Here is a 25,912-nt window from a genome sequence, read left to right as displayed (position 1 = left end):
GCCGCCAGTCCCCGGACCCCGAGTGACCGACCTACGACTACGAATGGGATGCGTGTCTGACTGCCCATCATGCGTGCACGGTGCGCTCGACCTCCGACCAGTAGTAGAGTCCAGGCACGTTCGAAGCGCTCACACGCGTGAGCTGAGCTCGTTGTGCTTTCGTGCTGGGTGCTCAAGCTGTCGTTCTCTCTTTCTCGTATACCTGGATTAAAGTGGTGGTTAGTCAACTTGAATTCATTACTACATAATTCATTGTTAGGTATACTAAAGCTTAGCTCTATATATTCCTTAAAAAAATGTTCAGCCCTATATAAGCTTAGCAAATTAACCTAAACTTCAGGTCCAATGACCCCGAGTGATCCAAATTAGTACGACGAAGGTGAATACCAAGTAGCCCTATACAAGTCCAAAATCCATATATTTAGAATATCTCGTGCTCTCAAATTATGACCTCTACTTTTTATCCAAGAGCTTCTCTTATTTTCAAGTGTTTGGTTTGTTTGCGTTGACTCTAGCAGCGGCCCTTGAATCGGGACTTTTAAATTCATCTCAACAGGCATATCATCCCCCAGAAGGAACCGCAAGGAGCGCGTCGCTATCTCGAATCTCGTGTGGACAAGATTAGCTATGTCGTACTCATTGAGAGGAAAAGAGTCGTCAAATCGGGAGCGGAAGAAGAGGAACCACGCTCAGCCCAAAGAGATTGCTAAGGAGAGGGGGGCACTAAGTGGAAGCCTACTTCAATGGCCAAGTAGTGAGCGTATGAAGAGTTGTTTTCACCAACCTTTAAATTTGGTTTCAAGAGTTCAGCGAGAAGTGACTTAGGAGATGATACTATCTTTGTCTTAAAATAAAAGTCATCTTGCTTTTCGAGAAGTCGATTTTTTAAATTTTATATAAAAAATATTAATATTTATAATACATAATTAGTATAATAATATTATTAAATAGATCGCTGAATATATTTTTATAATAAACTTATCTAGAAATATAAATATTACATATATTTTCTATTAAAAAAATTTGACCTCCACACATTCCACGACGTATCGTACCGGTCAATTTTTAACGGTCAACTATTTCGTTCAGATTTTTTTTCCCTTTTCACGTGAGAGCATCTAGCAGAAAGCAACAGTGACCCAACTCATGCTTTTCGACGATATTTCTGCCCTCGCGCTTTTCGAAGATATTTCTGCGCCATTTTTTTCCCTGGAAGAAATCGAAACCACCGATGCATCCATCGGCTGCAAAGTGTAAGTGGCGGCCATAGAGTTTCCTCGGTCATTCAACAGTGTTTTTTTTTTTTACAATAAGTCAACGAATAATACTTTTACAGACCTTGAGTGGACAACACGAGTACAGACGAAAGTTGACCAATCGTTCGATTTAGCATTCAAGACTGCAATTAAATCGAGCCGGTGCCTCTTATCTCTTTCTGAGCTATTCATTCATTCATTTTTCTTCTTTCCCCTCTCCAGCTAGAATGCTAGATGGATACATTTTTTTTTCATTTTGAGACAAAACTAGATTGGTACATGATCTATAGCTTTTCTCAATGGCCTTTGTGCAATCACAAAGCCCAATGTAACGAATAACCGGCCTCACATCAAATCAAATGAAAGAAACCCTCCCAAGAACCGACCGCCTCCCTCCAGGATTCTAGCTAATGTAGTATACAGCTTTTGTTATCTCCTCCGGTGCTGATCGTATGATCTTCGACCATCACTGGGATTGTAGTAAGGATCTTGCTTTCCCCGGTTCCATTGTCTGGATGCCTCCGGATTCTGGCCCTGCTGGCCGGAACTCCAAGACCTCGAGGGCTCAACATTGTAGCCCTGACGTTCAGAGCTCCGCTGCCTCGATGGCTCAGGAGTGTAGCTCTGATGCGCGGTACTCCACTGCCTCGAGGACTCGGCAGGTGTGTAGCCCTGGTGTGCCTGGGAAGAACTCCATTGCCTTGAGGGCTCAGGATTGTAGCTCTGTTGCCCTTGCCCTGCACTCCAATGCGTTCGAGACTGCTGATTATAACCTTGTGTGCCGCCATAGTCCCGGACCACGCCAGGATCAGGTGACCTCGAGTGTCTCCGGTGGCTGTCCTGCACCATCAACGATTGGTACTCTGACACTGTAGGTCGGCTGTAGCCATTTCTGTCATGTCCGTGCCCTGGCAGAACAGAATGGGACGAGACTGCCGCAGAACCATAAGAATTGTATGCAGTGTGCGAGCTTTGATCACCGTAAGCATTCTGGTTAGCAAACGGCACTGTGTTTGCTGATGCAGTATTATAGGAGTTAGTTGTGCGGGCTGCCCATGGATCAGTCGCTGCATTTCGTCCAGTGTGGATGATGTCAGCAGCACTAGATTGCCAAGGGAGTGTTGTGTAAGATGCATTAGGCTCAGGCACTGACGAACGTGCTACAGCAGGGTTCGGGATACTCTGGACTCCATGGGTTGATTTGCTCACCGCTGCTTGTTGATGCAAGGGTGTGGCAACAGGATCAGATAACAAAGCGTATTGCTGATTATGCTGATGTACTAAAGCTCTATTCGGATGGTTATTCACAGGGGAAACATGTCGAATTGGCGGATTTACAGAGACCGCCAACTGTGGTAGAGATGGGGTGTTAGCTTGAATCTGTGCCGGCAAAACCGAAACTGAAGCATAAAGTTGTGAGGGTAACGAACTGACAACATTTGAGAAGCTTTGCTGCATGGCATTTGCAATAGGAGGTGTATTCCCCCGGCTTGACAAACATGGCTGCTGCAAGTTTGGAGCCATAACCTGCATTGGGTTTTCTGGTCTCCAGACAGCCTGCCAAAGAAACATCACATGAATAACAGAAGACGGAATAAACACTGGATAATAACATGGACAAGCAAGCAGACAAACCATTGATGTACGGTCTGGTGGAGTTGGTGATGGAAGGGAAGCAGGAAGAGGTTCTGCCTCTGGCTCTGGCTCTTTCGGAAACCCAGCACCATTCCCCAGACTGTTAACAAGCTCTGAAAGGCTAAGGCCAGTCTGCTTCAGTGTATCCAGAAGGGCAATGGTCTGTTCGTTAGGCATGTTCTCCCCTTTGTTATTAGATGTTAATGCAAAAACAAGCTCCGGATTCTTGAGTAGCACCGTAAGCAATTCATAATCAGTATCAGCACCTGCACCATCAGCAACTGCACCTGATGTTGATGATGTAGATTCAATCTGCTTGTCCTTAACAGGAGCCACAGCAATAGGTGCTGCACGAACACTATCTGTTTCCATAGCGTCAACATCTGGCGTCTGGTCAATTGGAATTTCTGGGGTCAGGCTGTCATCAAAGTCCATTTCCAGATCCCATGGATCCTTTGGATTTGTTGGGATATCCTTCTGACTTGCATAAAAGGTTTCCTTTTCACGTCGGTTTCTCTGTGTTTGAACCTCGACCTCCTTGCTGTTGTCACCAGCTCCTACACTCCATGAGGGGTCAATCCATACCGCTGCAACAAGAGGCAATAGATTTCAAATAATGATAAAAAAAGCCAATGTTGTGGAAGTCAACCTCTTGGCAAATCTCCAAAAAGAACATAGCAAGTTACAAAAGCTAAAACTTTAAAAATACTGCAATAGGTAACATATTAGTGTTCTCATGATCACAATAGTTAGCAAATAGCTTCCTAAAGCTGGTTTTGTATAACAAGGATTCCAAGCTTCTCTGTAATGGGCTTTGCAAGTTCTGTATTTCGAAATCATGTCTCTATGATAGTCGAATCAACAGTAGCAGACATCACAGAGCTTCACTAGTAATAAACGAGGATCCGAGAAAGACCACTGAAAGATTCAGATAAGATGTTATAAATAAATAGGCCTACCACAAATTATGCAACTATAGCCCCAGGCCAAATACATAAACTACAAGCACACTGATACAGAAACAAGGAAATATGGCAATCCATGGAATCAACATTAAACTTGCTAGTCCAACAAGTAATTACAACATTTGGTACACAACATATCTCCAATGTACTCAGCATCTAATATAAGTAGTAAGGATTGCAGACCTTTCCATCTGCTAACTCCCAGAAAATGAATTTGAACACAATTCTCAGGAACGCATTTTATATGAATTAATCAAGCAGAGCCCACCTCGTCAAGGTTTTTTGAGCAAATGAAATTAAAATGGTGTGATGTTCATGGAGGAAATTGCAGGTGTTCTTTGGTGAATAAAAAGTTACTGGATTAGTATTTCACCTTTTTACTAAAATTTATCGAACCCGCTCAAATGTTGGGTGTACATGGAGGAATATTAGGTGCTATTTAATTGAACAATTTATGTATAAAAGGGCCATCCTTTCTTTTCTTTTTGTAAGGTGTGCATGCAACCCAAGATTCAAACTTGTTCACCTTCTGACTAACACTTAATCGAAGAATTTGTAGATTATACTTATACCAAGCATATTTGGGTACCACTGAATTCATATTTAACAATGCTTTTGTATGATTTTAAATTCATAATCATGACCATTACGATTGATAAGATGTCAATAATCAAAGTGTGTTAGAGACTGTGCCAGCCTGCCAGGTCAAACCACCCCTTACAAAAAGAAGAGGGAGTACAAGTGCTAAGTCATTGTTATGCTTATATCTGCAAATGCAGGGGAAAAAACACTGTATAGCATTGGACAGTGTACAATAGCTATGGGCTTGCAAACCTTCCAACTTGACAATAAGAGCAATAAACTGATTCGACACACAGGATAGATCCTTGTTTCAGGATACAGTACACAGTGCATAACCGTGGTTGCTAGTCTCTCGTGCCATTTCTCAAAACTGCACTGCCGATAACGAACTCATAGTTCTACATGATATGGATGGCTGCCTACAGCCAACCGACCCTTCAGAAAAATTGTTCCATTACCAATTTTTTAGGATCAGATACGATAGTTAAATGTCAATATTTTTTTCCCAAACGACGCAGGAGAGCCACTAAATTTCTTAGTCGAGTTGTATATAGAATTAGGGAATATACAACACATGCAGGATTTGGGGGTATTTGGCTTTCATTTTGACTGAAGCTGGATCAACATGCTGATTTGGAGAACGGTGCCTAATGTAAACACTTCAGAGGCTTGCACTGGTGACAGCATACGTAGTTCTTGAACTTCTGCACAACTTTTGTTGATTCTCATTGTCCAATAAGCAGCTCAGAACTATTCAACATTCAAAAGAATGGGAAATGGAGGAGCACAAAGCAAAAATATACCTGGTGGTATTTGCCAAAGAACTCTCTTGGAATCCAACTTCTCTATAACATTAGTTTTAGAACCTATGTCTAACTTCAAACCACCTGAGATTTCTCTATTATCAGGCTGAGAATCTGTGCTTTGTTTAGAAGTAGATGGGCTTGGATCAACAGGTCGTGCAGCTGATGTACGTGGACTTATGGGCATAGGTGATGCATTTGAATTTACTAATCCAGCTCTTTTCGGTGTTTCCATTGCTTGTGGTTTATCACTCGCTTTATTTGTGTCAACTTTGCCATACTTCTCCTGCATGAACATGGCACGCATCTTTGCTTTTTGAATATCATCTGCAGATAATGGCCTGCTATTGTTTGTAGATGTGTTCCTGACAGAATTAGCATTCTTCCCTGCAACTTTCTTATTTGGATGTTCCACAAGTAGAACTTTCCTTTTTTGTTTGGATTCTGGAGATCAGATAAGGAAATACGCTCAGGCAGTTTGAGCTACGGTAAATACCAAGAGAAATAATAAATGAACAAATCAACAGGCTTTTTACCATTCTTCACAAGCAATAAATAATAACTAAAAAAACATAGCCTGACCTAGAATCCTTACAGAATATACAATAATTCAATTTAGCAAAATCCTTATCAACTAAACACAAACATCTCAGAAATTTAAGCAATTCCGTTTACCTAAATGGTTCTTTTGTATAAAAGGTGAAACCACTGCCAAGCTACTATTAAAATCCACCAAGATATTAGTGCAGAATAATACAGATGCAAGTTATTTGCTTTGGATAACTACCATAAAGACATAAAATTGTACATGCTTGGAAGCTGTAGATGAAATAAATATATTCTTTAATAGCCTATATACATGGAATGGTATTAGATGACCATATTTCATTTCATTAAAAAAAAGAGAAATAAAATTATGTATAGAGGTGAATCTATATTTAGGTAAAGGATACTTGTCTGCACAGAACTCCTTTTATTTGTCTCGTCAGCAGAAGCAGTGAGAAGCATTGGTGTTTTTTTGGGCTCAGGCTTTCTGCACAATGACACAGAAACAAGGTCAAAATACAATTATATTAGTCAAATGGATGTTAGGTACATCATTTCGCTCTACTGCAATTCAATCATGCTCAATGCAGAGACCATATAGTAAAAGTACCTGCTCTCATTAGCACCATCAGCCAAGGCAAGTATCTTCTCCTGGTAAGAGCACAAAAGTTAAACTTGCAAAGTAAAGCTAATCTGCTGACATACATGGTATCACTTAGATGCTTACGGTAATATCAACTTCAGATTTCCAAGACTCGTCACGGAGAATTTCACTTATCCTGCAAAAGAAAATATAAAACTATAATTTGCTCCTTCAAGCAAAAGGTAGAAATAGACAACAGGGAGTGACAGCACTGCAGTATCAGTGTTAGAAAGGAAAATTCACCTTTGTTTACATATCGAGTCCTTCTGAGGTTGCTTCAATGCTTGAATCCTTACAAGCACTTTGCTCAATCTGGATAAGAGGTTCCTAGCCCTGCTCGATATGTCTGATTTTGGAATCAGATAAGTTATAATAACCAGGCCAAAGAAAAAGAATCATCTATACGTGCATAACTTAGGCCTTGTTTACTTCTACCCCAAAACCCAAATTTTTTCAAGATTCCCCATCACATCGAATCTTTAGACGCATGCATCGAGTATTAAATATAGACGAAAATAAAAACTAATTGCACAGTTTGGTCGGAATTGACGAGACGAATCTTTTGAGCCTAGTTAGTCCATGGTTGGACAATAATTACCACAAACAAACGAAAGTGCTACAGTGTCGCGAAATTTTTTCCTTCACTAAACATGGCCTTAACACAACTTTAGTGTGGAATATGAAATGCAAATAAATGCTAGAACAGATGCTTCAGATAAAATTCTGATGGGAAATGGCATCTCATCGATAGCAAACTGGAGAAGTGAATCAGAACAAAGCAATCAAAACAGTGAGTTTTTGCCACTTTATTATAATAAAAAAAGACCCAACTATCACAACCTTAAGGTGCTCTCAGTCTCAGCAGAGTTCCTATTTCATCAACTCAATGGGATCAAAGATTTCAAATCACTAATTCAAAATATCATTTGCAAAGGGTCCAAAACAACATTTTATCAAGATCAAGTTTCCAAATAAGAGTAAAGTAATATACCACCATCCAATAAGTATGCGCAAAATAGAGAAGCCTTGTGGTGATTTATACACACCTTGTGTTCTATAAAACCGCAACCTATTAATTGTTTGCAAAACAACTGACATGTGGACTGGTAAAGCCTTATGTAACGGAAGGTGGAGCAGCACCTACACCAGTAATATGAGTCAAAAAAAAAATAACATCGCCCACATAAGTACATTACATGTTCACCAAAGAAAAACATAAGAACCTTGAAAATAACATGGATAACCGATGTCTGCTCTTCAATTGCTGCTTGACTCAACCATGTTGACATAATGGTCAAACCACCCATCGTTACAAACCTGAATGGTTATTGGAAAGGTGAAGCCAAGTATAAATACGATCATTGAAAGCTCAGTTGGTAATAAAGAGCTGATATCTTACCTACTAAGAACTGTAGCATTATTTATTTGCAGAATCCATTCCATTAATTTGACCTGCCCAGAGAATGTTTCCTCCTTCTGCATTAGAGCAAAGATACTTTCCAAGAACTTCTTATCTTCTGACTCAACACCAGGATGAGTTTCCTCTTGCTTAATATCCTTTTGAACAGAGTCTGAGCTAATCTTAGCATCAGTTGGTTGCATAACCATTGTTCCAGGTGGCATCATAGGAGCTGCAAAGTTCTGTTGAGCCTCTGCTTTATGCAAAGTATTTTGGAAGACTTCCATGTGCTGCAGATCGCTTTGTTGGAGCGCCATTGATTGCAAAGAGACCTGAGGGACATCCGTTGGTTGCAAAGAGCTCTGTAGGACCACTGGTTCTAAAGTGCTCAAAGGTTCGATAACTTCAGCTTGTGCCTCTATGTCCAATGGTATCTGCTCAGAGTCTATTGAGTATGCATTGTCCTGCTCCTTAGGTGTTTCTATTCTCAGCGCTTTTTCTTGAGACAGACGAACAAACTTTCTCACTCGTGATTTTTGAATTGTAAAGAATTCCCTAACCTAACATTTAGTAACACGCAGGTTATTATATGAAAAATGTACATAAAAGAAAATTGAAAAAAAAACATGGTATAAAAAAACTCAACCCCACTTGGCATTTTCTAAGACCTTCTCACGCACGTCGAGAAAACCCCAAAACCCCTGCCCCATCCATACACAGAGGCACCGTAGCCCGTGTGAGAACGATCATGACCCTAGGCCGGACCTTAGATCTGTGCTTTGGTGTGTGGACAAACGAGGGGATTTTTTTAACCCCAGCCTGAAATACGCTCCCACAAGGAATTGAACCCAGGACCTGAGGATTGCTACTAGAGCCACCTAACCATCTAAATTCCAACTAGAGGCACATTTGCATAACAGACAGTAAGAATAAAAGCAACCAGTGTGATTAATTTGAATGTAAGGGAAAAGAAGAAAGAAAAATACAGTCCACTTACTAGACTACAAATAAAAAATAAGCCTAGTTCTGTTGAAACCAGTTCTACGGATTCTGTCCAATTGTTTTGACGACATCTTTTAAATGTTATAAACAGGTTTGTGAGGACACACAAAAAAAGCATAATAAATCAAATCAAAGTACAAAAAAAGTATCACATCTGAGATGTGGAGCAGACCTGCGTAACAGTGACCCCACAGAGCAAACTAAGTTCTCGGGTTTCTCTTTTGCCAAGAGTGTCCTTCAAGGCAAAAAGTGACTGCATGTACTTAACTGCTTTTGGATTCAACAGATCCCTTGGCCTCTTACCTGCAAAGCTTTAACTATAACATTAAATAGTGCTTAGAAGTTACAACAGCATGCAATAATTACAAAAACTAAGAAAAATCAAATCTTGAGTCACTTTAGATTCTGGGAGAATTCAAGCGCAAGCTCATGACGTTTTTCAGCAATCAGGTTCAAGAAACAGCATATCATCGTATGTTAGCTATGCTACAGTATGGCATACATGCTATTTTATCGATATTTGTATGCTAAGACATCCACCACACATGCTGTGCCGATATGAATTCAATTGATGTGGACAAACTGACCTATCTTGATAGACAATGCACCGGCAGCCTGCAGAACCAACCAAACGCAACATAAGTCAATGGATGAATCAAAATAATTTAGCTCAAAATGGTGATGATGGCTCATGGACATGCAGTGTGTTTGAACGCTATAGAAAGCTAATGACACAGAAAGAGGGGCGCAAGCAAAACATGGAAGCAGAAAAAGTTTTGTTCAACAATCTTCAGCCTAAATATCCAGCATCCACTCAAAAGTTTGTTCTTTCAATATTCATAATCCATAAAAACACAATAACATTGCAATGCTGTATGCAGCACAATCAGCAACATGATGAAGTTAATGATGGTTTAATAATTGCACTGAGGAAGGATCAGAACAGCTTTTTTCAACAACGCTGCAGTCAACAAATAGACTTTTGTTAGTTTTATTTCATAAAACACAAGCATTCATTCATTCATAATCTAAATATTAGAAGAACATTCCTAGTTTCAGGAATACGAAGAACTTTCCAGTTTCCACCGTGGAGCACCACAGTATGTAGGAACTATGATGAAGCGCAGCCTAAAATTAGAACGGCAAACTCCACTCATATATCACCGTTAGGAACCTATGGTTTTACCCACGCCCAATCGCACATATATCCCCAAAGCAATTTACATGCTACTTCACTAGAAATTGCCCAGCTCACATCAATGGGAGAAGCTCAATAGAACAAGGCAAGGATTGAAGATGGGAATTGCTGACCATCTCCTGGGCGAGGGGGTTGACGCCGGTGAGACGGCACTGAGCGACGACGAGGCGCTGGAGCTGGTCCACCTGTTCGTGCAGCAGCTGCTGCTGCGCCGCCACCATCGCCGGGATCGAGCCCGCGCCGGCCACGGACCCGGAGCCCTCCTCGACGAGAGCTCCGGCCGCGGGCTTGACGGTGACGAGCTCCATGGCCCCCACGGGGGGCTGGGCATCAGGTTGCCGCCTCCGCCGCTGCCCTATTCGACGTCGTGGCTGGCTAGAGGAGTCGGCACGGCGGTGGGCTAGGGTTTGGAGGTGGGCCGCGAGCCCGCGAGGATGAGGAAGGAGATGGGGACCCGAGGGAGACGAGATGGAAAGGGAAGAGTTGAGGTGGGAGACAGGTAGAGGTTTTTCTTTGTTTTTTTTTCTCTCTCTCTTTCCCTCGTTGGCTTCCTCCGTTAGCTCGAGCATCTCCAACAGTTTTACATTGCATTTTTGATTTTTGTCAAAATTTAAAAAAAAACACTTCTCCAACAGTTTTGCATATTAGTTTTGCATTTTTGGAAACTTGACAAATTCTAGAGAAGGTTTGGCATTTATGCAAGTCTATCTGCGACTTGGCAAACACCGATCTGCCGCGTCCCTCTACATCGTCATGGCGCACGCGGGCCTCGCCACCGCGCTGCTCGTGCTCTACGGCCTCTATCTGCTCGCGTTGCCGCACGCCACGCTCCGGTCCTCGACCGCCACGCTCGTCGACATACGCGCCGCGCTCCTGCGGCGCCCTCTTATGGACTCGCTGGTATTCCCACGCCTTCTCCGCTGGCTCGTCTCCTTCTTCTTCTTTCTGGTCCTCTTCAAGCGCCTCAACGCAAGTGGCGGCAGACTGCCTTAACGCGAGGTGGTGGCCGACTTTCTGAACGCGCGAAGAAAACCCGCGAACGGATCGAGACCGCGCGTGAAAACTTTCGGCAGTTGGGTCCACATTTTGATAAATAGCAAGTTAGATTTGCAAAACTCTTGGAGATGTCTTATTTTTCTACTTTCCATTTGCTTTCTAGAGTTGGCAAACTCCAACAAATGACAAAGAAAAAATGCCAAACTGTTAGAGATGCTCTTAGACAAGTCTCAATGCATGTTTCATGAGAGTGTCATGCACATTAAATAGGATGCTACATAAGCAAAATTACTGACTTGGCAGGGTCATTAAATGAAGAAGTTTCATCAGATGAGAGAGGAGTTTCATCCCCATGAAACTCTTGTGGCTCGGTTACCTAGTTTATAGTCTTGGTAATTGTGCCATGAAACTGTGCATTGAGACTGGCCTTAGTGGGTTGTTAATTAACACAGTGCTCGGAGGTCATCGCCTGATACTGAGCAGTGGGGGCCACGATGTCAGTGCTATCATTTTTAAAATGATATGCTACTATCGTTTTAACTTTTTGTTGAGTCAAACTTCTCTAAATTTACTTTGACTAAGTTTTGACCTTACAATATCAAATTAGTTTCATAAACCTTTATAAATATGTCTTCATACGCAATTATTTGAATTTATAGATGTTAGTATATTTTTTGAAAATCTTAGTTAAATAAAGTGAACTATAATTTGAAATTGGCGTTGGGGTTTAAATCCCTTTGCTATTTGGCGTTAAGAAAGGGGATATTCATGTCCATTTCCTCTTATCTGATTTTTTTGGGATTCTCTCGGACTCGATTCTTTCAATACAATTGATAAAATGACAAGTTATCGTAAATTTTTGGTAATAGAGATTTTGGTGAAAATTTCCTATTGAAGAGATTCTTCAATTAGATCTCCAAATATAGTCATCCTCTATTAAAATTTCTCACTAGTCAAATATAGACAACGGGGCTACCTGTCTAAAGCGTGCACAAAATATATATACGTTATTGGAGGGTGGAAAAATATCAAGAACGATTTTTATTCAAATAACTCTTCCGATGATGATTTAAAGAATGAGTTTAAGAAAGATTTTTTAAGATACACAGTGCATCGCGTCCAAGCCAAACGCGAGCTTAGGACCATGTCTCATGTTTCATCTCTCTATAGTTGAAATCTTGCTTTTCACATGTGAGCATGAAATAGACGTGCATTTGGCCATGATATGTTTGGGTGGGACTTGATTAAGAACCAATCAAAAGTCTTCCAAGGATCAAAGACTAAACTTGAATTAGTGACTATGTTTAATTCTAATTGGATCCAAATGTAATCAAGGTTTTGCTAGCTTCTTCTTTAGGCAGTACCAAGTTAAAATATCTCAAGTTTAATTAACTATGTATAGAAAAGTAAAAAAAAGTTATAATATCAAATAAATATCATTAGACTTGTCATGAGATATTCTTTAACAAACACATGAGATAGATTTTCATAAGACTCTTATCTGGTATCATAAATATTAATATTTTTATCTATATATTTAGTCAAAGTTTGGACAATTTAACCAATAATACACCTAGAATTGCTTTCCTTTTTTGGATAGAGGTAATACTACACACCTGTTTGGATTCATAATGATTGTAGAAGCTAGCTTCTAGAATCTAGGTATGGCTCCTTCTGAAATCAAAAGACACCTAAATTCCATAATCATTAAGTTGAGGAACCAGCTTCTATATATCAAAAGACTATCATGCATCTCTCTTTTCCATAGCAAAGCAAAAGAAAACAAAGACTGAGGACACTATGGTAATTTTATCATTAGTACTTGTTTATCTCACAGTGTCTAATAACCTAACTTTTAGAAGTCAGCTTCCAGAATCCATATCCGAACAATAGTATAATACGAAACAAACATTGCCACAGACCGAAGCACAGAAGCAGCGAGTTAATGTTATCAGAAAAGCCAGATTTCTTGCTGTGGAATTCTTAGGCCGTGTTTAGTTTCTGAAGAAAAAAATTTCACGATATTGTAGCACTTTCGTTTGTTTGTGTTAATTTTTGTCTAACCATGGACTAACTAGGCTCAAAAGATTCGTCTCATAAATTCTGACCAAACTGTGCAATTAGTTTTTATTTTCGTTTATATTTAATACTCCATGCATACATCTACAAATTTGATGTGTCAGTGAATCTTGATTTTTTTTGGGTTTTGGAGTGGAAGTAAGCAAGGCCTTACTAAGGTCCAAAGAGATACGGCCATGTAACATTTGCGGTGAACTCACATTCATTGCTTCTGATGGGCCCATGGCTCCTCAAGTTAATATTTCAGCTTCAATTGATTTATCACCTCCAGATGATTATTTGGCAACAATATGAAAGATTTTTCTTTGATAAAGTTTGGTGCATTTTCATCTGATGTGCGACGGCACACGAAAAAGGAATCGGATTTATCTTGCAACCTTGTTATTTTGACCAAACTATTTTTTATGGAAATTAATCTCCTCAAGAAGCAAGAAAAGAAGCAATGCCTTGTTCGCTTAAGTTATAGTCAAAACTGTCAGCCATTCAGCAGTGTTTTTCTCTCACAACAAATCAGTCAGCAGTACTTTCTGTCATGGCTTATCAGCCAAATGACATTCAGTTTGGTTCCATGCCTGCCATAGAGATAACGTGATGATGCATAACTGGTCACATGTTTTTACACAGAGGCCCCATTATTTAATTATTTTCTATTACAAGAGTAATAGCCATGCCATTTTATTAGTTAGCTAGTTAATGTCTTTTGCTTGAGTTTGGGTTACTAGCTGGTCACGTTGGCTTTGGTTTTAGTGGAGTCGGACTTTGAGTTTGCTACGTACATGTATGCACCATGTGGTCGAGTAACGACCTGAGTCCAAGGCGGCCTGCGTGCCATATATGCCTAGGGCCTGCGTGCTCCGAAGAGGAGATTGGATTTTTTGTGAGTTTATTTCGTGTCGAGTCGCCACTCGAGAAAGTCCAGAGGTTGTTACGTGATCGAGCTGCTACAACTTACACTACCAAAATAGTAGAGTTCTTCTAGTATTTTTAGTTAGTAATAAAACGCTACCACTAGTCAAAACACTAGAAAATCCTCGCTAGGAGACATTTACTAGGGAAAGTTTATACTAAATTTTAAGTGCTAAAACGCTATAGGAGAACCCCACATCACTAGTAATGTGTCGCTTGGAATTCTTAGAGTTCCCTCTCTTCTGACCATGGTTCGCCATGGTCGTGGATGAAAGATTTATTAAGGTTCGAATTGCATCCATTGTACGTAAGCTCCAACTTTGCTATTGTTGGTACTTCATATCAAATAATATTATTTGGCCTCTTCGTGTTACTAACTTACTACGCTGCTACATTAGTCTTGTTCGTCCTATTGCTGGGTTTCTTAATCACGGTTGCCGCTGCGATCTTGTGTTGGCCTGCAATTCTTGAATGATTAATTAATATTATTCATATAGTACGAGAATACGTCGGGCTGCTGCTGTATAATTCATATTTTTCTTGTGCATATTATAACACAAGATTTGTTGGTATATTATCATCGTTAAATTTACTTGTTCAGAGATAAATAATTTCAGTTTATTGTTGTACCGTGAAAGATTGGGCAATTATTCTTGGGCATTCGGTTCGCAGGCCAGGCAAAGGCAGCACAATGTTTCACTTCAGACGATATCTAACGCAAGATTAGCCATACTACTCGACACGTGCATAATAAGATGCTAAGACTCCCTGTTCTGCAAGAGTACTTTTTGGTGAAAAACAGTATTTTTCTCTCACGACATTTCAGCATCAGTATAAGCTAAATTTTAGCTAAACAAACATCCAAGTACGATCTGCTGGATAAGAACATGATGTCCCCGAGACAAGGAATAGCTCGGTTCAACAACCATCACGTTTCTGCTAGCACAAATAAAACCTTTTTTAATATTATAGTATTAAGAAACCATAGTATCAAGAAACTATAGTTTTAGAGCCACTTTAATGTGCAAAACTGTGGTTTAAAAAAAAAGGGGTCTAGAGTAGAGTTTTTAAAACTCTAAACGGACTACAGTTTCAACAATACTATGGTATTCAAAACCATAAAATTTGTTGTACCTAAATACTTCATGGCACTCTAAAACTAAAGTATACCACAAAACCATGGTATTTTTCTAAACCTCCAAAGATATTTGTATCAAACAGGGCCTAAAATGGCAATGCGTTCGGAAAGCGTATAGCCTACAATGCAACTGCCATGTGCCATCCATGACCCCAAAGGTCCGGCAACAAATGGTTGGATGAACTACGACTGCCATCTTTGTGGTAAACATGACCACAGTCGAAAAAAGATTCGTAACACGATCCCAACAAAACTGCCGGCTGCTTTTGACTTTCGTCATGAGTGATGTGTCACGATCACTATGTTAGTTTTACTCAGCCTTGTTTTACACGGCAACGAATGCCCTACCACCACATTAGGCAATTGGGGTAAAGAATAAGAAATGACAAAACAGCTCTTTTCTATGTAAGGCTTTACATGTATCAGATCTCTAGGAATTGTATGCACTTCACGATTGACCTGGACGGCTGGACACCATCCATGTCCAGGCTGTGCAAAAGTTTTCGTCATGGTATCCTGACAGCTCCATGATCCAACAAGAATTCACTCAACTCCTGCCTTGCTCCCTATCCTGCAAATCAGTTTCAGGTTCTATCACTCCTTTGAACGCGAACTAGCATGCACACAACAACAAGAACAAAAAACATAAAACTTCAGGTTTGAAGAAAAGGTAGGCCTCAGTGCGTAGACATCTAGAAATGCAAATCTTCAGTTGATCAACTCGATTGCCAATTTCTGTTCTAATGATTTGCCAAAACCCATGAGAGGAGCTTACGAGCATGAATCATCCAGTTGATTTTAGCAGGCTCCCAAACCTCGTATGGACTGCAAGATCCAATGGAACTGCAGCCTCTTCCAGACACAAGTGTACAACAGCATGGAGAAAGAATATGGACAGTAAAAGAAAAAAAATGGGGACAAAGTATTACTGCATTGAAGATTTTCACATCAGTTTCGACTCTAACCAGTCTGAGATGTATTCATATGCCACAAATGTCACAGCACCAGCTGGGGCCGATTTCACCAAAGAGGGGAAAAGGCCCTTATAAAGGCCTCCAAATCCCTCCTTTGCGACAATCTCCTTTAAGGCATGGTACATGCCCTTGTATGTGCTGCTCTCAATTCGAGCTCCATACCTTGGATGGCGTTTTAGTCCTTCAATCTGCATTATGACCGAGGAAACCTGATCATCTCATCACTAGCAATCTCAAGATAAATACAGAGTATAACATAAGGCATGAAGAAATCTATCATGATCCATTGACTCATTCTCAAGTAATTCATTGCCAACCTAAATGAGCATTTGCACCCAAGACAAGCAAATATAACGGTATGGAAACAAATGTCTTCAGTAATTCAGCAAAAACATACTGACACAAAACATACCCAGTGAACAAAAGAGACTACTATTAACTCGAAAAGGTGCAGATATTCTATACAAATAAATTTCACACAGTGACATAAATGACTGGAGGACAAGACCATAGTTTATAACATACACAAATTCGCGCAAGGAATTAAAAAAAGAAAAGTGGTCCAACTTCATCCTGGGTCAAGGTTGAAGTTGCAATGTTTGGCATGACAAAGAGAGAAGATCCAAATCCAAATACCAGTAATGAGTTTATCTAATTTGGAGGGTGCATGAAAAGTTTTTGTTTTGTTTTAAGCCAGAAAGGACTAGCTATTTTAGTAAAGAAACGGTATATCCCTAATTAATTTAGTAAAGAAACGGTATATCCTGCAACTGCCTTTATAGTTAATTAGGAAATGGTAACTGGCCTGGTGGACTATGGTGTGTTAGGAGTATAGAGTCCTTTATGTATATGTTAGTAGAGTCCTTTTTTAGCACTTGTGTTGAATAATAGCCCCATGGGGGCAATATACAGTACATGAGTGCATATAGAAAAGGACTTTATACTCCTATAAGTAGCTACAACAGACAGACAACCATAGAATGATAAACCACAGTGAGTCAGTGACTGCCTAAAAGCTATGCAGTCTTAAGTTATTTTCCTATATCTAAATACCACAAAGCAACTGGAGGTAATCATCAGTTGCTTTCAAGACAAGAAAATCACCTGGAACCTTTTCTTTACAACATCAAGTGGATGGCATGCAGCCTTTGAAAATGTCCCAGCTGCAAACCCACAAAGAAATAGCTGGAAACTTGATACTGAATCATCCTCGCTTCCTAAGTTAAGATGTGAATATTTATATCTGTTCCATGTCTGCATGGCAGAAAATACAGTCAGGAGACTAAATTTCACCAGCATTCATAGAAGTATTTGGTATTCTTGACAAGCATGTATTCAACATAGAAGGAACTCTCTACTTATATAATATAAGTATGCAGTATGCAATATGCAAAAACTGAGTTTAATGTCATTACCATCATCGAACGTTTGAAAGTGTCGTATGAACCGAACTGCAAACCGGCATATGGTATGATTTCCACAAGAGTTGGAGATAGACCAGAATAAAGCCCTTGAACACCACGAGTTTTAATTATATCAACAAATGCAGATCTCATGTTGGGGTAAACCTACAGAAAAAAGTACAGCTCTCTGAATCAACAAACCCTGTGTGGCATCAGAAGTGCTGAAAACAGTAAAACACTGACATGAAATGGTAGAAGAAAATCGCAAAACAGAATTGCATCCATTAATAAGGAGCAAATTAATTTAATACATAGTATTTTCAAATATTTGCAGTGACGGGACAAAATCTCCAGGAACTACATCAGCCCCAAAATTAAAACATCAGGTCTTTAAGAACATGAGCAGTTCCGAAACCAAGCTAACAGAATCATAACTAAAGAACAAGTTTATAATTTATTCGTGAGACAGGGCGTAGAAAGTTCAATTTAAAGCCCAGCACCTTGCTTGGCAAAGGGGACGGGAAATTGATAAGACACTACTTTAACTGTTTAAGTAATTATGCAGGGTCGAGATGCATCCATTCATCTTAAGACAGCCGACAGCAATAACCTTCGAATTACTGCCCCTCTATTGGTTTGAATTTTGAAATAGTGGGTGTTGGAGCAACAAATTTCCTGATTCCCTTCCTGCTGAAATCCCACAGACACACACTTGCCTCTAACCCTAAAGTGCTCATCACTCCAATCAATTAACCACAAGTGTCCCCTCCCCCCCCCCCCCCCCAAAAAAAAAAAAAGATTTGTAGGTGAAAGGTAGTATCAGACTTACCTTTGGTTCACCCTGCGATGCAAGAATAGTCCTCAGAAGGTCAAATGGATATGACCCTATAGTTGCTGCACATCCTGCTAGAGCTCCACTCACATAGGATAAGTAAGGGCTCAAATGCAAATGATCCTCTGAGAGAGAAAAAGACCAATGGATCAAATAAGATTGTAGAGATGCATATACTCATAATAGTTCTTTAATTTTGAACAATATAAATGATGAGTTACAGCAGCTAAATAACTTTGATGGTACCATATTCAAAAAGCATCAGTTATAAAGAGAAGACATTGGGGAAATGTTCAAATCATTCAACTAACACCAAATTGTGCACACCAGTACACCACTGATCTGAACAACTGCCATTTAAGTTAAAATAGGTTATGGTCATGGCATTGTCAACTTCTATAATGGACGCAACCACATCAAAACACTACTCCTATGGAAGTCAACAGTTTAATACATGAGCCAACAATTCCAAAGTTAGTTGTGTACTACTCCCTCCGTCCGTGAATAGAAGGTGTAACTCCTTTGTCACAAAGACCAATAAACGAGTTAATTGCTGCAGCTTCCTAGGAGAGCGTTTCAGCTCCATGCCTAATTAATTAGATGTTACACATGCCTGAATGCAGCAACTGCCAGCCCATTGGTTCTTCCGCGCAAAAGCAATGTTGCATGTACCCATGAATAAAGCGCCGAGGAGATTAGGGATGCCGCACTAAATGTTGCATGCTTGTGTGAACAGATGCCAAGACTCGGCCGCCTTCTATTCCCGGACTAATCAGAAAATTAGTTACGCCTTCTATTCATGGACAGAGGGAGTACAAAATAATCCATGGTTTAATCATAAATAAATAAAGAAATCGCCAAAGATCCAAAAGGTGGAATATGGGACAATCCTAGAGAATGCCACGAAAGAGCTAAATAACTGCCATTTTGTCAGAACAAAACAAAAAAATGAAAATAGGCCCCTGAGAACACCTAGAATGAAAAAAAAAATGGCACAATCATTGAAACTGAAGTAACGGAAGCAACTGAACGTTGAAGGAGCACCATGGTTAAGCTTAGGTGTACTTTTTTCCTCTATGGTGGCACACGTTCTGGCACTAATGATATAATGTGCAGCTAATAAGATTTAGCATGTTTTGCCACAGAACGCAGTCACTAGAAGAAAGAAAACTACTGCGAGCCTTATCATAAGGTGTGGGGAATGACTGTTACAACTTGCAACTGATACAGTATAAAGCAACAAATGAAGTTGTATGGGTGCCTTATGCAGACAAGATACCTGTTCTAGATGAACCAGAAGCAAATGTTTTTAGTTTGTGTAAAACAGTGAATTGTATAGCTGTATATGGCATATACATCATCAGAGCCGGTACATTTCCTCTCCAAAATCCCTGAAATTTAACAATCTTGCACAGTAAGAACATATATGCAGATTAATATACTAATAGTGAGAAAGGCAAGAAACACCTCACTTATCACAGATCACAAGAAAGGCAAGAAACAGAGCAAAGACTAGATGGATGCAAAGCTATAGTGTAGCATAGGTGACGGCTATGCTTTCTTTCCTTCTTGAGTAACTCCTCACTTATTTTGCATGTGATATATTAACATTACATGGCATCTTCTTTACAGGCGTAAATATAACATCATGGTTTTAGCATCATTGATTTCAGGAGTAAAACGTAAATATCATTATAGGTGTGACATAAGGACGTGATGAGTATCTATTCTGCAGGGTTATCAAGTCGTCCGACTAACTGCGACTAGTCGGCTTTATCGGTGCCATGGCATAGTCATAATTAGTCACGATTAGTCAGACTGATCGGTGCCATGGCAACTACGGTCAATTAGACTATTTGAAAACATTTGTATTCTACATCAGAACATAAATAAGTGATGAAAAGCCAAGCTTCATTGAGTTCTGAAATATCAATATGTCCATGTCTAGATGAAAAGCCACCTAACAATGTCTAACAAGTAGATGGGATTGGCAATGTGAAAGACTGAAAGTTGTGGAAAATCCAAACGCATTTCTGACCAAACAAAGCTCAAATAGACATGGATTGCTAAAAGGAAAATCAGAATTCTTCCAATTCCAGACTATAGGGCAGGACTCTACCTAGTAAGAAAACACAGTTCGGGTGCAACAATACCAGTATCCTGTGCAATGCTGTTTACTTTAGCCTATTATATAGAGGTATGCAAGTGCAAGAGCAACAGTATCTGTACTAGTCTGTTTCTTAATAGCTCAATATGGCATAAGCCAATAAGTGTTCAAGGCAAGGCAGATACCGGTAAACCTTCCTCTCTGAGAATGTCTTTGGTTGCTTGCAGAAGCCCAGTGTATTTGGAAGGTCCATATACATCCCTTCGAAGAATGCCCCACGAGGTTGTGGGTTCTAACTGAACCTGCAGAGAATAATGAAGAAGCCTCTGAACATCCAACACAGATATGCCTTGACCAATAGAATATGTAAAAGATTACAATGTACTAAAAGGGCAAAGGTTTTATTTCGCCCAATGGCATCTGTGCTGGTTTCATTACTATGATGTAATTTTAGTGGGAAATGAATAATATCAAGTAAAAAAAATACTATCATGTAATTTTAGTGGGAAAGCAATAATGTCGAGTAAAAAGTACAGGTATTCTGTCACATAATAGTCCAATACTCCGACCTTACTGTCTCCTACTCAAATAAATTTTAATTATTTTTTGGTATATTTGCAGAAAACGAGAACCTCCAATTTGTGCAAACTAAGCAAGTGATATTAGCGGTTCATCAAGAGATTCTTATCAAGGTCACACATAATAAAAGCACGATTCCAAATGAATATTGCCATTTGGTAAGCTTATTACAATGCACTTCAGGTGAGGTTGCAAAATTTAATAGGCTAAACAGCAACCCCTGCCCTTAGTTTCAGAAAACCAACAACATTTCCAGCCATCCAAGCTCAGTAGAATTCATCAACATTTCTGCCTAAATGTTCGGTGACCATATTAGGGAATGCCCAGACAATAATAAGCTTACCACAACAAGGAAATAAGCTAAAACTGGCAACATCATCCTAAATCAATAGACATCATGCCTAGCAGTTAGCGCAGAGCCGAAACGGCTACGAAACCATGCAGTTAATCAGTTAATCCATGTGTACCCCATGACTTCAAATACTACATATACCTAATCCATTTCCGAATTGATCGAACCAAGTAGCTACCCGACGCTCAAACTTGCAGATAAAAACAGACAAGCACGGCTGCAGGCACTCACAGACCGCGAATTCCTGCAGGTAAGCAATGCAGGCGCGAATCAGATTAGCCAGACGGCGCGAATCAGACGAGCCAGACGGCTTCCAGTATACAAAACCCGCTCCTACAGCCTCCCCAGAGAGACCCCCAACACCCTCAGAAATTCTCCCCAGGTGATCCCAACCGAGCAATATTAAGATACCTAGCTCGCGAATAAACGGCGGTGGTGCCCCAGCGAGCAGCACCGCGACAGCCCGGCCGGAAAATGTACCACGGGAGGAGAGGAGAGGAGAGGGGTTAGGGGGGAGGGGGGAGGACCTGGAAGCGGATTTTGATGACGTCGAGGGGGGAGGTAACGGTGCGGGAGATGCCCCCAGAGATGGCGCCCGCGAGCGAGTCCACCAGCGCCCTCCGCATCTGCGACGGCTCCTCCCCAGAGCCCATCGGCGGCGGCGGCGGCTAGGCGAGAAGGGGCGAGACGGGTCACGGGGCTGAGAAAGGAAAGAGAGAGAATGGGGGAGGGTGGACGGGTGGTGGGTTTGGCTTTTGGAAAAAGAGGCGGTTTGGCTCTTGGGGCCGGGGGCCGCCGCGTCGACGCGTCGTGGTGGCCTGTGCTGTGGGCGCGGCCGGGGCGGGTCGGTCTGCAGCTCGGTTCACCTTCAGCGCGACCGGGGGCAGAGGCGCGGCGCGATCGCTTTGATAGCCTTTTTTGACGAGACGCGGGCGGAGGAGGGCCGAGGCGCCGCCGACTTTGTTCGATGTTGCTGCCGTTGCCACGTTGGACGAGGACTCAGAGGTTGACACTTCGAGACGGGCAGCCGCAGCGTTCGTCCGACAGGGACCTTTTTTTTGCTTTCCGTTCCACGTTCTAGGCTTTTAATTTTGTAAAATTTTTCAGATTTTTCATCACATCGAATCTTTAGATGTATGCATGGAGTATTAAATATATATGAAAATAAAAATTAATTGTATAGTTTGGTCGAAATTGGCGAGATGAATCTTTTTAACCTAGTTAGTCTATAATTGGACAATATTTATCAAATACAAACGAAATTGTTACTATTCCTATTTTGCAAAAAAAATTGGAAATAAACAAGGCCCTAGGCTTTTATTTTTGGCCTGGGTATATACTCTCTTCATCTCAAATTGTATTGTAAGTTATTCTAAAAATTTTAGAGAGTCAAAATATTTTCACGTTTAACCAAAATTATAGAGAAAAATATTAAGATTTGTAACGTAAAGTGAATATACTATGAAAATATAATTAAGAAAGAATCTAATAATACTTAGTACCATAATAATAATTATTTTATAATATAATTTTGATTAAATTTAAAAAAAATGATTTTCCAAAATTCTTGAAATAACTTACAATTTGAAACAGAGGAGTTGTAATCTGGTGTCCTGCTTTTCGTTGGCCGGTGCCGGGCAAAAGCCGGCGTTAAGGCCGTGCCTAAACTAACGCTGATTGCCAACTTTAACAAACGCATCAATTCAATCAGGGCTTGTCTAACTCGCCAGCGTGGCATGCTGCCCTAAACTCCACCTCGACCTAAATTCAAAAAAAAAAAGTCCAAGTCGACCTTGGGTATCCATGCCATTTGAGCTAGTGCTCTCCTAGAGTAGAAGAAACATATACGGAAGCAAGGCCTATTTGACTGTGAGAAAGCGGGTGATCTTCACCGCCAAACAGGCCAACATTGATTTGGTCTGACGAGAAGCTCAGGGTGGCAAGCGTTAGAGCAAGAGTAGTTGACTGTCTCCAACGGCACAACCCATACCCAAAATAAGTCATGCACAGTGATTTGCCTATCCAAAAATTCCGTCCAACAGCTGACCCAAACACATTACCTATTTTTGGTGCCAGCCAAAAGAAGACGCAAAAATGCGTCGTTTGAGAGAGAGGACGCAAAAGGAGGTCGGGGTGCCTGGAGCGATGGAGATGGGGGTACCGTTTTGGGTCAGCTGTTGCGTCCGTTGTTGAAGACGAGTAATTTTGCGTCACTGAGTCTTTCACTGTGCAGCACCCAAATCATCGAATGCCTTTCGTGTTTGCATTCTGTCTGTTGGAGACAGCCTTAGTGACGTCACTAAGGAACTACTCTTGCTCTAACGCTTGCCAGAGCGTAAACACCGAGATGCAAAATGTGTATGTAGTCCTAAAGTAATATTTATTCATATATACAATTGAAATTCGAGGTTGCTATTTTCCTGCTTGAGTTGGGAGATAAAATGTCTCGATATGCTACTCCATAGTGTGGCATTTGTATTGCCAAAACCCACTATAGAATGTTCGCCTCCATTGGCTTTACCCTCAATCAATCAAAATTACTCGTGCAAGGCACATTGGTTACTCGTGCCAGTAGAGCCTGACTTGTGAAATGTTTTTTAAGGTAACATTGAACAAATGAATCTAATAGGAATAACACTTTATATTATTATTACTAGCATGAAAATGGATTAGAGCCCTTTCTGGTTTAAGAAATTGGACATAGATCCTTCAACTGGATTATTAATTATCTTGAAAGAACATTATGTACATGTACTCCCTTTGTTTCTGGAAGCTTCAATTCCTAGAATCCGTATCAGACAAACTTTTTAAAGTTTGACCAACTTTATATAAAAGAGCATCAATATCTATGACATAAAATGAATATCTTATAAAAATATATTCTATAATATATTTAATGGTACTATTTTGGTACTATATTAGTATTTTTTTAGAAATTCAATTAAAGTTTTAAAAAATAATTTAACTTGATTAAAGTCAAGGTGCGTAATGATTTTCTCGTATTTGCAAAAAATACATCAAATTCATGCAATCGAGATTTGAAACCATGCACACGGCAGGAGTATATGTTTTTTGTTCGAAGAGTTGTAGTTACAACATCAACCAACAAAAAGTAGACATCTTTAGCAAATCCATACTCGCGGGTCGCTCGTGTGTTGCAGACATGCATGAGGAGTGTTGTACCATCGTGAATGGCTACCAAGTGTATCCATTAACAATAATATTAATTCATTTTTTTTGCATTCAAGTTACTTAGCACTATTTTGAATGGCAACCAAGTCTATCCACGTCACGGGAAATTTATTTCTTCGCCACTCTTCGAAAGGGTCACGCCCTCACGTTGAACCGTCTCACATTTTCGTGATCAGCTAGTGGCAAATTTGTTTAACACTGATAAAAAAATATATTTTAAGATTTCTGTTTAGTACACTTGTATTGTGTCCACCTTGTGTTCATATATGCTAGGATATATTTGGGTGAAGATTTGGTTAATTTTATATTTTAATTTACCTCAACATATGTAAATTCTGATGCATACAAGTGTGACTAAATAAAGTTAGTCGTGGCCTCACAGGTGTTCACCAATTATAAGTTCATCTCCCAAAGTTGTTTAAAATTTACACTCTAAAATATCATTCGAAGAGTCACTTGAGTAGAATCACTTTGTATATCTTTGTATAGTTTAATTGCACATACTCTATTTAAAGATCCAATTAAAGAAAGAGCGTAGGAGAGTATCATTTCATCAAAATCACTATGCCTATGAATCTAGAAGAATAGAAAGAGTATTTTGGAGTTGTTTTACCTTTAACTTTGTTCCCTAAGTTTGAGGCCTGGGTTCGTAGAGATCAGTGAATATGAATTGTTCTTTTCAAGAATTTTAAGAAATATAGAACTTTTTATGGGAAAAGCGGAATAGGCATACGGTGCGAAGAAAGACACAGCAACGGACGAGCAGCGTCGTCGACGCGTGGAGATCCGATGCCAATGCTAGCCTGCAAGAGAATCATTGCTGACGGCTGAGATTCGCTCCAAACCACGCCACACGGCCGTGTTGGTCAATGGCTCAATGCGCAGAAACCTCACCACTTGGGACCCACGCACTGAGACACTGACAAGATGGCCCCACGGCACTGAGCAAAGATGTCCGTTCCTTCCGCGCCTTTGCGGGCGGCCGATCTGGTGCGCCGTGCGCGTCAGGAGCAGTAGAAGATTCCGAGGCAACTGCCGTCCCACAGCGCCACACGGCAACACTACGCCCACTGACGTGCGAACCCAGACACACCCTGGGACCACGCGTCATACATGCCATACGACTCGTCTCTTCTCCCCCGCGTGTAAGTAAACCGACGTCCGTCACACGCGGGGTCTAGAAGGACCTCCAAGGCACCAAGCTCTTCACTGACAAGCGGTCCCACTTGTATCTGGACCCACGGGTCATGCAGCAGGCAAAGTATCCGCGTCCGAAGAAATGTCCTAGCAGCCTCCTCCGTTCCCCTCCTCCCGATATATAAGAC

General features: G+C 40.5%; 2 protein-coding genes across 7 annotated transcripts; both read right to left on the bottom strand.

Moving 5' to 3' along the window:
- LOC8059417 (homeobox protein LUMINIDEPENDENS) lies at positions 1,273–10,528 on the bottom strand. Of its 2 annotated transcripts, none has more exons than XM_021456405.1 (13): positions 10,143–10,528; positions 9,419–9,446; positions 9,004–9,134; positions 7,830–8,389; positions 7,654–7,747; positions 7,477–7,543; positions 6,674–6,776; positions 6,515–6,566; positions 6,398–6,438; positions 6,195–6,274; positions 5,242–5,685; positions 2,892–3,478; positions 1,273–2,813 (listed from the first exon to the last, which is right to left on the bottom strand). In XM_021456405.1, exons 1-13 carry the CDS (start codon positions 10,335–10,337, stop codon positions 1,686–1,688), a joined length of 3,510 nt encoding a protein of 1,169 aa, XP_021312080.1. In that variant the 5' UTR covers positions 10,338–10,528; the 3' UTR covers positions 1,273–1,685. The 2 variants fall into 2 exon arrangements, with proteins under 2 accessions (XP_021312080.1, XP_002456900.1); XM_002456855.2 differs by having other exon boundaries at positions 7,477–7,570; positions 10,143–10,527.
- LOC110433926 (mitochondrial thiamine diphosphate carrier 2) lies at positions 15,323–22,265 on the bottom strand. 5 transcript variants are annotated; one of them, XR_002451358.1, is made up of 9 exons: positions 21,923–22,252; positions 20,650–20,766; positions 19,637–19,748; positions 18,355–18,482; positions 17,538–17,690; positions 17,227–17,376; positions 16,114–16,310; positions 15,924–16,000; positions 15,323–15,719 (listed from the first exon to the last, which is right to left on the bottom strand). XR_002451358.1 is itself a non-coding variant. In XM_021457060.1 (8 exons), the coding sequence occupies exons 1-8, from the start codon at positions 22,046–22,048 to the stop codon at positions 15,692–15,694; spliced, it is 1,011 nt and encodes a 336-aa protein (XP_021312735.1). In that variant the 5' UTR covers positions 22,049–22,265; the 3' UTR covers positions 15,323–15,691. The 5 variants fall into 5 exon arrangements, 3 of the variants coding, with proteins under 3 accessions (XP_021312735.1, XP_021312736.1, XP_021312737.1); XR_002451357.1 differs by having other exon boundaries at positions 15,924–16,310; XM_021457060.1 differs by lacking the exon at positions 15,924–16,000 and having other exon boundaries at positions 21,923–22,265.

The sequence above is a fragment of the Sorghum bicolor genome, chromosome 3 (genome assembly GCF_000003195.3).
Source record: "Sorghum bicolor cultivar BTx623 chromosome 3, Sorghum_bicolor_NCBIv3, whole genome shotgun sequence".
Classification (NCBI taxonomy): Eukaryota; Viridiplantae; Streptophyta; class Magnoliopsida; order Poales; family Poaceae; genus Sorghum; species Sorghum bicolor.
The sequence above is the reverse complement of the archived record's forward strand: the minus strand, read 5'-3'. Positions and strand labels throughout refer to the sequence as shown.

Excerpts from the sequence above, each read along its gene's own strand:
- LOC8059417 (XM_002456855.2), bottom strand. The coding sequence starts at position 10,337 with ATGGAGCTCGTCACCGTCAAGCCCGCGGCCGGAGCTCTCGTCGAGGAG. Across the intron at positions 7,748-7,829 it reads AATGCTACAGTTCTTAGTAG|GTTTGTAACGATGGGTGGTT; the intron begins GTAAGATATCAG and ends ATAACCATTCAG. Across the intron at positions 6,275-6,397 it reads GATGGTGCTAATGAGAGCAG|AAAGCCTGAGCCCAAAAAAA; the intron begins GTACTTTTACTA and ends GTCATTGTGCAG.
- LOC110433926 (XM_021457060.1), bottom strand. The coding sequence starts at position 22,048 with ATGGGCTCTGGGGAGGAGCCGTCGCAGATGCGGAGGGCGCTGGTGGAC. Across the intron at positions 20,767-21,922 it reads TCATCAAAATCCGCTTCCAG|GTTCAGTTAGAACCCACAAC; the intron begins GTCCTCCCCCCT and ends TATTCTCTGCAG. Across the intron at positions 17,377-17,537 it reads CTTTCAAACGTTCGATGATG|ACATGGAACAGATATAAATA; the intron begins GTAATGACATTA and ends TCTGCCATGCAG.